General features: G+C 44.6%; 1 protein-coding gene across 1 annotated transcript in view; it reads right to left on the bottom strand.

The window, feature by feature from the left end:
- Positions 1–5,963, bottom strand: part of TKT (transketolase) — a 45,257-nt gene extending 39,294 nt beyond the window's left edge. Inside the window, exon 1 of the mRNA XM_048488044.1 lies at positions 5,713–5,963. Within this exon, the coding sequence (XP_048344001.1) occupies positions 5,713–5,819 (107 nt within the window). The 5' untranslated portion in view covers positions 5,820–5,963. The remainder of the gene's footprint in view (positions 1–5,712) is intronic.
- Positions 5,964–12,401: the final 6,438 nt, after the last annotated feature.

Raw genomic sequence — 12,401 nt, 5'->3', positions numbered from 1 at the left:
CATGTATCTGTAACATAATTATACTATACAATAAAAATATATTTTTAAAAAGATAGTATAGCCAATGTTCATCTTCCAGTTAAGATGGCAAAGTAATCAAAAGCAATTCTGTGCTGCTCCTGTCTCCTCTGCATATCATGCTTTGATATGGACCTGTTTTGGTTGATACAGTGGCTATTCACTCCTACTTTATTATTCTACTTTTGTTTGCTATCATTTCTTCCAATGTGGGCTTATAATTGCAAAGCTATGACCTGTAAAGGAAAAGAAATTAGGGAAGCTACTGAACCTTCTGCCACTGACAGTAGAGAAGAGATAATTCTCTGCCACCAGTTTTCCACAGCCCCAAAGACCTACCTAGCCGGAGAGGAGGCTCTGCCCGAAACTGCCTCTGGTTTGGCCCCTCCACTCACTTTTCCTTCCAGCACTGGAAGGCGGAGGCGCCGGGCAGGGAAACCCCTCTGCCCGACAAAGCAGGCAGCCGCCTGCTTCATGGGGCAGAGGGGAGATGGTGGTTGCGGCCTGCCCGGTACTGCCGCCTCCTGTGCTGCAGGAGACAGCGGCTCCGGGCAGGGAAACCCCCTCTGCCACCTGCTCCATGGGGCAGAGGGGGGATGGCGGCCGCAGCCTGCCCGGTGTCATTGCTTCTCGCGCTGTGGTAGGCAGCAGCACCAGGAAGGGAAACCCCCTCTGCCTGACGGAGCAGGCAGCTGCCTGCTCCATGGGGCAGAGTGGGGGGGGGGGTGGCCACAGCCTGCCCCGTGCTGCGGGGATGACAGAGGGGAGATGGCGGCTGCTCTGGAGGGACAGAGGGGGTTGCGGAGGGACAGAGGGGCTGCGGGGGGTGGCGGCTGCTGTGGGGGGCAGAGGGGAGATAGCGGCGCTGCAGGAGGCAGCGGCGCCCGGCAGGGAAACCCCCTCTCCTCGACGGAGCAGACAGCCGCCTGCTCCATGTGGCAGAGGGGGGATGGTGGCTGCTCTGGAGGGACACGCCCATACTACCCTCCAGGGGTCGGAGGGCAGCATGGGCATGCCCCCCCAGAGCAGCGCTGGAAGGAGAGGTGAGTGGAGGGGACGCGAAAAGTGGCACCCTCACGCACAGAGCCGCCTCTGGTTCGGCCCCTCCACTCAACCTTTCCTTCTAGCGCTGCTCTGGAGGGACATGCCCACATTACCCTCCGACCTCCAGGCCACGCAGAGCCGCAGTATAAGGCTGAAAGAGCCGCATGCGGCTCCAGAGCCACAGGTTGCAGACACCTAATCTAGCCCACATCCTGTTTCTCCCCATGGCCCACCAATTATTCTGGAGGACCAAAAAGACTTTCCCCTAATGTTGCTTCCTAGTAGTCATATTCAGAGGTTTACAGTGATCAAAATGTGGCATTCACTAACAGAGGATGTGGTAATAGTCATAGGCATAGACAGGTTTAAAAGGGTACTAGATAGAGACCAGAAATCTGACACATTTGCCCATTAATCTATCAGTGGCTACTAACCATTGTGACCAAAAAAATTTCCTTCATTGGATGTACCCCAGGTTCTACTATTTTGAAAGAGGGAGAAGACTTTCTCTGCCACTAACTCTGTGCATGTGTTAAGTACCATCACACTGCTTCCAACTTAGGGTGACCTAGTGAATTAATAGCCTCTAAGCTATCCTATCATCATATCATGAGCCTTTGCTCAGGTCTTGCAAACCTAGGGCCGTGGTTTCCTTGATTGAGTCAATCCACCTCATCTTCTTCTTTTCCTGTGGTCTTCATCTTTTCATAGCACTGTTGTCTTTTCCAGCAATTCTTGTTGTCTCATAATGTGACCAAAGTATGATAGCTTAGTCATTTTAGCTTTTAGGGACAGTTCAGGCTTAATTTGATATAGAACCAACTGATTTGTCTTTTTGGAAGTTGGCACTCATAAAACTCTTCTCCAATTTTCAAAGGAATCAAACTTTCAGCTTTCTTCATTGTCCAACTTTATTATCTATACATAGTAATGGGAAGAACTGTAACATGAATTATCTTGGTCACCAAAGACATCTCTTTACATTTAAGAATCTCTTTGAGTTCCTGCACTGCTGCTTTTCCAAGTCACCTCGTTTAACTGTCCATAATTATCTAAACTTCAATCATGTCCCCCTCCCTTAGTCATCTCTTTTTCAAACTGAAAAGTCCTGACTCCTCAGCCTTCTCAAATTGCCACTGAAATCCACAAATGCCGAGACAGTTTCAACAAAAAGAAAGAGCCTGAAAATCAACAAAACCTGGCTACCAATATATAAAAAAAAACCAGGGCAACTGCAAATAAACTTCACCCAGACACACACTAATGTACCTCACATACCCCTCCCAACTGTGGGTGAACAAAACATAAACCCCACTACACAATTACTCCACACTGCGCCATAGAGAGAAGCACATCTAACTGTGATATGCCTCTGAAGATGCCAGTCATAGATGTGGTTGAAACATTAAGAGCAAAATCTACCAGACTATGACCACAAAGCCTGGAAAACACCCAACAGCCCGTTGATTCTGGCTATGAAAGCCTTCCACAATACAACACACATTTTCCTGCACAGTGTGCCCTTTCTTTCTGTTGTCCCCAAATCCTTCACTTGTGGCCACAATTCTACGGACATGACAAACTTAGTGAATTGCACTGTCTGCTGTGCATCTGTGCAATAAGAAGGCGAATGAATGGTAAACTATGAGGTTCAACAGCATATTCTCAAGGACAGATACTTCACATCTTTAAAATAACAAATGTAAAAATACATTATGCTCAATTTGTGCCAGGGTTTGTCAGGACTAGATCCAAAATCTAGCCATGGTGAAAGGGATCAAACTTTGAACATACTAAGGTGCTCCTCAGCAGGGTCAATGCATATTCTTTACCAGAAAGATATGATCTGCATCCTGAACAATCACATATTAGAACAAGGGCTTCTAAACCAGAAGGAAACATTCTAAGATGGAAAAAAAGATGCAGGAGCCCAAATCTATCAAGAGGATGTATTCTTTCAGGTCACAAATTTAATTCCACATGCATTCACTGGAGAGGAATAGACAAAGAATCATCGTTATCCTATTCACAACTAGACTGCTGTAGATGCTAAGGCAGCAATGTTACTCACATAAATCTGAGAGTAACCCATCCACTGTCCCTTTATGCTTAGAGTGGCAAAAGCTTTAAATTCATAGTTTATTTTGCTGTCATATAAAACAAAAGTTCTTATCCAAAGTCAGTTCTATACACTTCAAAAAGATGGAACTCAAAAGTCAACAATTCATTTTGCTGTCTGTTGACAACGTGATGAGTGTAGAAAAGGCTTGATTTTTCCAGGAGGAGATGTGGAAAAGTTTCCCTTCTCATCTGAGAAGCACATCCAAAGCCTGGCAAATTCTGGAACCTGCAGTCAGCAGAGCCTAAAATAAACGCTGTCCAGAAGCTTGAACAAACTGCCCATTGGCGTCCGTGGCATTTGGCAAAAAGTCCCATGCGGGCTAAGCTGAAATTCTGCAGACAATTAGTTACGACGGATGGACACAAAATGAAAAACATATTTTAGCCTTGGGCATAAATAATCTGCATCAGTTTAGCATTCCAGGGTTTCTCTTTCCTGCATATCCTATAGCATCTTACCACCTGTGTTCAAATACATTTTCAACATGACTACATTCATGCCTTCTGAACTCCTCTCATTTAAGTGCTCAAAACTGCACACATGATCAAAAGGGACAGCAACATTGTGGAAAAGGGAAACTGTGCATCTACCCCACCCTCAGCTGATCAAAAGCTTTTGCATGTGTGCCCATATGCACGTAGTAGTCAGGAACCAGCTCTACTGCTCTCTGTTAGGAATCAGCTCATGAACTAAATCTAAAAGCATTTTCTGACAATGCTTATGTCTAAGAACCTCCATTCCCAAACAACATACATATAAATACTCAGACTGAACTGCATAAATCTTTTAAATATATAATAATCCTTGTTCATTTTTTGTAACCATCCAATATGTGATACATAATTATTCTCTTTTTATATCCAAGCGAAGTTACAGAAGATGAGAAAGGAGATTCAGCCAGTTTTCCAAATGTATAGACACTTCAGCCAGTGACAAAGAAAAATGCAGTGGTAGGATTCAAATAATTTAACAACCAATTCTGGTGATGAGAATACAAATAATTTAACAACTGATTGTTTACAAGCACCATTTTAACAACCGGTTCTGCGAACCTGCTGAATCCCACCACTGGGTCTACAGCAAAAGAAATAAATTATCTTGGATTAGATACAGTTACAACTGTTGTTATATGGGTATGCATTGGAAACTGATTTATAAAGTCTAAACTTTCCACCCAAGGTAAATTGGACAAATAGGTTACTGTTGAAATGGGCACTTGTCATTACCACATCAGATTTATTTGCTGCAGGAGTTACAAAACTTAACTGGCATCTAAAAGCTGCTTCAAAATGGTATTTCAAAACCTTGTCTTAAAGGCATCCTTTAATTTCTTTTGCAATTCAGACTCCTCTGGTGAAAACAATGCAATTCAGACTCCTCTGGTGAAAACAAAATCTTCCACTCTTGACAACATCAACATTTTTCCACTTCGTTAAAAAAAAGAAAAAAGAGGGCAGCAGACTGACATAACAGAAACTAGGCTAACACTCTAGCTTTTTAAAAAAGAAACCACACTTAACCAGGTAAAGCTGCAGCATATTTCGTGACTGGACCCATGGCCACACCCCACAAAACAAAACTATGTTTAGCTAACATTGCAGAGGCATTCAGCTCGAAAGATGACACATAGCTCAACGGATTTCAATATCCCTGAAGAAATATTCAGTAATCTCCTGCTGCTCAAACTTGCCACAGGAAGGGGCATGGGAATTTGGGAAAAAATGGAGAGTGGGTGGCCAGATTTGTTTCTATATTAACATGCTGCTGCCTGGATAGCTCAAGCTAGTCTGATCTTGTCAGATTTTGGGAGCTAAACAGGGTCAGCTGTGGTTAGTACTTGGATGGGAGACCACCAAAGAAGTCCAGGGTTGCCATGCAAAGGCAGGCAATGACAAACGAGCCCTAAGGGGTTGAGACTTGACAGCACATTCCACCACCACCCAGTTAATCTCCTTACTTGCAGGTCGAATGACAGCTAGCAAAATAATTTTTCACGCCAAATCGAGAGGGCAGTGCAAGACAGAATGGCTCAGGGGCAGGACCCGATTTTACAAAAAGTGGAGTGAAGTGCAGATGAAGGGGGGGGGGGGAGGTTTCACTAGCAGAGAAAAAGTTGGTGGTACCATTTATAAATGGTACAAGGCTACCCATCCACAGGGATGGCAAGGGATGCCTTCGAATAGGCATCGTCTGCCTTCAAAGTGGCAAGAAACTACTTTGGGAAAACCAAACCACCAGCTTGCTCTGTATAAGGAGGAGTGGCAAGGGGCCTAGCCCTACAGCAAAGGTGAGCGTGGCCAGTTCTCCTTTCCCCACGTGCTCATATAGACGGGGTCGAGGCCAGCCAAAGCACGCAGCCAAGTGGAGGGCCTGGCTGCTGCAGCCCCTTTCTTAACAGATTCACCTGAGCCACTGCTCAGCCTTGAGCCAACCGGCATGCAAAGCCAGCCGGACCCCTCACCCCTCAGGTGTTGCTCCCCCGGCAGGAAATTAGCTAAGGTTTGCCCAGTAAGTCCCGCTCGCCTCACCCAGACCCAGCTGCAGTAGTAGCCTTGATGGAGTGGATGCGCAGCCGATTAGCCGTGTCCTTCAGGGCCTGCAGCGTCTGCTGGTCGGGCTTATGATAATCCTCCATGGAGAAGCAGGAGCGCGGCTTGCAGCAGGCTCAGGTTACAGGCTGCGGCGGCGGCGGCAAGTGAGGTCGGGCAGGCCTCGGCTCGGCGACTGAAGAAGGGAAGAGGGAGCTGCCCGGCCAAGCTCCGCCAACCGAGGAGGAGCAAACCCGGGGCTGCCTCTGAAGGCGGACGCGGCCAAGGGCCTAGCCCATTCCACGCCCCTCGACTGGCGGGAGGACGGAACCTGACTGTTGCAAGGAAGTAGGGCTCGTTTGCGAAGAGAAAGCGCTGCAAAGTTTCCCGCTCCCTTGACTAGGCAAAAGCACGAACCGATCGCTCGTTTGCGTTGCGCTGTATTTTGAACGTTCGTTCGTTGCACAGGAAAAGGGAGAACTCGTGCTGACAAAACCCTTGTTTGCACTGCACCTATATCAGAATGAGGTATTGCCAGCTCTGGCTTGGGAAACTCCTGGAGATTCCTGGAAAGGTAGAGTTGGAGGAGGTGTGCAATGCCATGCGCTCTCCCCTTCAACGCTGTCATTTTCTCCAGGGGAATGGATCTGGAGAACAGTTGTCACTTCTAAAGCTCTCCAGCCTGGATGTGGAGGCTGGCAACCCTATCCCTACAATGGATTCTCTTGAATGCTTCCCCCCGCCCCGCAAAAGAAAAAAAGACTTTACAAAGCACTGCTGTCGAACAAGAGCCCGGTAAACTCCAATTGGTGTGTATTAATGATTCAACCGATCAGTCTTAGCAGATAAAAGTACCTGGGGGGGAAAGTATGAGGGAAAGGATTTTGAGACTGAAAGACAAACATTCGATAGATCAGACATGCACAAATCAAAAATACTTGCACTTTTAAGTCATGGGGCACACACCAGAAGTGTAGTTTTAGCACATTTTAACCAGATTTCTAAAATTTTAATATTTCGGCTGTAATGGTTTTCCCTGCCTGTGTGGCTGCAGTCTGGTAGTTTTTGCTTCTAATATTTCACCCACATCTCTGGCTGGCATCTTCAGAGGCATGCCACTGCAAGACATGCATATCGCACCATGAATTCAGAGCCTGGAAATCCACAACAGCCAGTTGATTCCATCTGTGAAGACTTTGAGAATACATTTGTGATAAAGAAACAGTTGCCAATCTCCAGGTGGGACCTGGATGTGACCTGGAATTTTATAACACCTCCCTGTACAGACATCAGTCCTCCTGGGGAAAAAATGACTGCTTGGGAGGATATACTCTACAGCATTGTACCTCACTGAGGGCCCCCCCTTCACGACATCTCCCCAGTCTGCCCCCCAATTTCCAGAAATTTCAAAACCCAGAGTTGGCACTATTAGCTAAAGCTCTCCTTTTAACTCTTGACCAACAGTTCCCAATATGGCATCCATGTGCACAATGGAACCTAATGATATCTTTCTTGATATCCATCAAGTATTTTTAGAAAGTGGGTGAGGCCATATGGCTGGAGGCTGGCACTGTGGCACTTTGCAATGGTTGGCCATAGTGCCCAGTCTTTCGTGGGCACTTCTATGCCACCCCCAGCTGCATGGGCACAGTGGAGGTGTTCTGGTGAGTGCATACGTGTGTCAAAAGGCCCTATTGACCCTTGTGCACCGGTGGAGTTGCCAGCAGAGATATGCCATTTCTATTCGCCCCATTGGGTCTTTTGAGAGTTTGGGCATAGAGAACAGATTTATAAGTGAAGAATGAATATTAATATAGACATCCCGGACTGTCAATTGAAGTGTACAAGAAATATAACATTGAAGAAGAACACTTGAAAACGGTCATAGATCGCATTCCGTTTTGTTTTTTGTGAATGAGACTCCAACGTGCGTAAAAGGAATCTTCCCATGCTACAAAAGAACAACATTGACTGCATATGACTTGTTTTGGACATAATACGCAGATTGAGTCTTATGAACTAAATATTTGACTCCAACTCGTTCATGGGACGTTCAGGTCCTTGAATCACTCCTATGGGAGTATATAAGAAATAAGTTTATTAGATATTAATTGTGATATGTTATATACATTATAAGTGATTCGTAGTTAATGAGAATATAAAGGAGCCTAAGCGGCAATTGGATTGCAACGCGTATTGTTTTTCTGGGTCATTAGCAACATTGCATCCCTGTGTTTACTATATTTCTATTCGCCCCATTGGGTCTTTTGAGAGGAGTTTTAAAAAATGTTTTTGGCTGCAGGAAAGCCCTTTAGAGTGGGTGGAGTAGCACTGAAGCGGCACCATCCCCTGGATTGGGCTGCTAGTATGTGACTAGTTAATAAGTAATTGTTAATTGATATATACCAGTGGGCATTATTTGAATAGCAGAATATTAGATGAAAAAGATGGACGTTTCTCTTACATTTGTAAAATGTTCATATTATTGAACACAAGATCCATTCTATTGTTTTTTGTTCATACAGGTGTATATTCCTTGAATATTATTTAATATGTTGTGTGCTGCATATGTTTGATGTTTTTTCTATGATTTTTGTTTTTCCCCTACAAAAAATTGCTTCAATTGCTGTTACTGCCACACTTCCCTTTCCCAATATACATTTTAGATTGTCCCTCTTCTCCTCTTGAGCTTCCTCTGTGGGTGTGGTTCTGCCTTCCTTGGGAACAATCATCACTAGGCATGGAACCAAATAATACCTGAGTCTGCTTCAGCAACTTGCCCAGTCAGAGAAAAGCCAGTGGATCTGCCAGGTCATGTTCTTAGCACCCCCACTCATTCCTTCATCTCCTTGTGCTCCTCCAGATATTGCTTCCTTCTCTTCTCCTTCTCCCCCCCCCCCCCCCCCCCCCCAGTCAGTAGCATTCATACTTTCCCTACATTTTATACACATGGAAGGTGACTTGTTCAGTTTGACTGGCAGTTGGCAGTTGTAACAGACTCCAAAAACCTGTGCAGGGCAATGATAGTCTTCCAGCTGTTCAACAAAAGGGATGATTATTCATTTTTCACCAGAGAGCACAGGCGCTTGTCACAGAGAGTTGAAATCAGTCTGTAGCTCTTAAAATGTACAGTCTAAAATAAAATTATGCAAGATCTATCCTAGTTTTATGACCTATTGTGTACCTTGCCAAATTTTACAGATATCCCCGCTTTCTTTTGGCAGCTTTATGGTGTAGTCATAGGCCAGGACAGAATTAAGTACATCCAACTACACTAGTTCCAAAGCATTTAATTTTGTGACTTTTCCTTCATAAAAGCCAGACACCAAAGATTTAAAAGCAATGAGGAGAGTTATTAAGTATACAGTAGAAATTGATTTGAATGTCACATAATGTGCAAGCTGGATTGTGTGCTCTGTGTAGGGGGGATGTCTCTCTCTGAATCAGGAATAATATTTCCAGAAAATCAAATGGCAAAATGTGAGAAAATAAAACTCTGTAATTTACTAGGGCCGTTTCCGCACGGCCTCCTTCCGCCCCCACGCCGCCAAGAGTGCAGGCGGCGTGGGGGCGGGGACCCGTCTATCTGGCTTACATGCAAGCATGTGAAGGAAGGCTTGACAGGCGGCAGGCCTGGCAGCCGCGGAGCCGTGCTCGCCCTCCCGCCCACTCGAGTGTCCTCCTTTCGGCGTCACCTGCGAGGCTTTGTTACCTACAGCTACAGCTCATGCTGCCCTCCGACCCTCTGGAGGTGGGAGGGACAGTGTGAACGGGCTGAACACGCTCTCGCATGACTGATTTGGTGAGAACCACCGATAATGAAGCGAAGAAAACAGAAGATAAGCTGTCTTCCAGTGGCCTTGGTTAGCACTCTTCAAGCCCGCAGCCAAGAAGGCAGCTCCCTCCCCAGCAACAACCCTTTAAAGGGTTGGTTGTTTCTAGGGCAACTTGACACCAGCCCTGGGGAAGAGGAAGAAAGAGTCGAATTACGCCGCTGCTCAAGGCGTTGCAGCAGTAGCGGGCGCTTATATCTTAACGTAGCGGCCTGAAACCTTTTTTGGCATGGGCACGTCATATGGCAATGGAGCGTCTTGAGGAAAGCTTGACCCGGTAAAAGTGAAATAGCATATAGTACAATATTTAAATTTATTTAAAATACAAAATTATGTATTTCTGGCTATCAGCTGCCAATTTACATAGGGATTTTTCTGCAGGAAAACACAAGATGTATTTTAGTAGACATGAAATCAGTCTTTTACTGATCTACTCATAGTAGATATGAAATCAGTCAGAAGACAAGCTGTGCAGATCCTTCCAATGTATTGGTTCCTACACAAATGAATTCAAGGGAGTATTTATTGGTATTAAACTGAAGTAACTGTAGGAATATGCTTAGGACATGAGTATCTAGTGCACTCCTATTTGAAAAACACTCTACAGTAGACATGAAGAGCTGTTTGGGAAATGTAAGGTTTGTTCACGAGAAGTTCTCTTGCAAAGGAGTAATCAAATATATGCAATTCTTTGAAGATGCCTTCACAGTCATTTACCAACTTTAACTAAACACATGACAACACTAAAAAGTTTAACACCGCAGAAATTTTATTTGCACTTTCGCTTGTTACCTTCAAAGAGCTGAACTACATTTCTGTCATAATTTCTCCAAGATTAGGAATAATGACCGGTAATGGCTGTAATTTTCATGTACCCATGCCCATGTACCATCTGTTTCTCTTCAGCTGTCTGCTGGTCCCCCAGTGTTAGAACTGGACACCATTCACCAACTGTATCACTGCTACTGTTTTTATTGATTTATGTATTTTAATGCTATTATTCGATGTTTTTGTACTTTGGTATTTATTGTCTATGCACCGCTCTGAATCCTTTGGGGGAAGAGGGATTTATTAAGTCAAATAAATAAATAGATTAATAACAACAACAATAATAATAATGGAATCCAAGGTTATTCTATCAGTCCTCTAAAATTCTACATGTGTGTTACCTCACCATATGCTACAGAAATAAGCACAAGGATTGAACCATATGATGAAGGTATAACCTCATTTTCTATTGGACACATCTGACCAATGTTTGTGTTCTCTGGTGGAGTGCATCTTATCCAGTTAACCATTGGATTAATTAGATCTACTTTTTCCTGTCCTGCCTTTGCAATGACACAAAATAACATCACTCACTGTATCCTTCTAAACTGCCTGGTAGAAACGGGTTGCCAGCATAGTATTAGACTGTTTTTAATCCTTTCTGCAAGGCAGTTTTCTGAAGATGTGCCCAAAGAACTCCAGTTTATATTCTTGGTCATTGGCCTACACATTTTTTGCAAGATCCTATTTTCTCCCATGCTGTTTTAAGATAATTCATGAAACTGCTGGGAGAAATCTGCGGTGAGATGTCACCAATATGCTCATAATACTCAACTTTCCCCCAGTATCCAGAAAAAAATTGTGGGCAAGCTCAACTGATGTTTGGAGACTGTGGAAGTCTGAATAAGGGTAAATCAAAATTAAATCCAGGTAAAAGTGATGCTTTGAGTTGGAGGTAATGTTGATACAATTCAACCAGAAATTTAACAAGAGGAGGAGGAGGAGGAGGTTTGGATTTATACCCCACCTTTCTCTCCTGCAAGGAAACTCAAGGTGGCTTACAAGTTCATTTTCCCTCCTCTCCCCACAAAAGAGGTAGGTGGGGCTGAAAGAATTCCAAAGAACTGTGACTAGCCCAAGGTTACCCAGCAGGAATGTAGGAGTGTGGAAACACATCTGGTTCACTAGATAAGCCTCTGCCACTCAGATGGAGGAGTGGGAAATCAAACCCGGTTCTCCAGATTAGAATCTACCTGCTCTTAATCACTACACCAAGTTGGCTCTCAGGGTTGTACTCTCTCTGAAGGAACAGCTTTGCAGAATCTGTGATCGCCTGGATGTCTTATTTACCCTGGATATCCAGCGGTAACAAAGTTTGCCCAGAGTTCAATTCTCCAACATCCAGGTAGGACTACATTAATACACTATGTGAGTCTGCCTTTGAAGGTGGCTCAGAAGCATGAACTTGTTCAGGAGGTAGCTGTCAGGCTCCTAATAGACTAGCCATAGTAAACGTATCGCCCCTATCTAGAGTTGCCAACCTCCAAATGGCGGTTAGAGATCTCCAGATCAGTTCACCTGGAGAAAATGGCTCTTTGGAGGGTGAAGTCTACAACATTATGTTCTCCATCCCCAAATCCCATTTTCAGGCTCCACCTCCAAAATCTTCAGGTATTTCCCAATCCAAATCCAGCAACCCTACTTTTATCCAGGCCTCCCTTAGTGATCACCCAGCAAAGTACTAACCAGGACAAGCCTTGTTTAGCTAGAGAGCTGACAAAATCAGGCTGTACCCTTTTCAGGATAAAAATCAAAGGAAATTTGTGAATATATTCACCATTTCCTGGACCACTGTTGTTCTAGAGTGCTCCGGTTGGGTCCTAGTGCCTAGTTCTGTCTCCAAGGGACTAGGACCCAAGTGGAGCATTCTAGAACAAATAATCCACGCAATAGCTGACAAATTCACAAATCTCCTGTCACCTTTATCCTGGGAAGGGTACAGCCTGCAGCATCCAGGTCTGAGCAATTTCCAATATGAGGTGCTATACCCAGGAAGTTCCTTAGAAAGTGTATTACTGACTAAGCAGA

The sequence above is a fragment of the Sphaerodactylus townsendi genome, linkage group LG03 (assembly GCF_021028975.2).
Source record: "Sphaerodactylus townsendi isolate TG3544 linkage group LG03, MPM_Stown_v2.3, whole genome shotgun sequence".
In the NCBI taxonomy this organism is placed as follows: domain Eukaryota; kingdom Metazoa; phylum Chordata; class Lepidosauria; order Squamata; family Sphaerodactylidae; genus Sphaerodactylus; species Sphaerodactylus townsendi.
The sequence above is the reverse complement of the archived record's forward strand: the minus strand, read 5'-3'. Positions and strand labels throughout refer to the sequence as shown.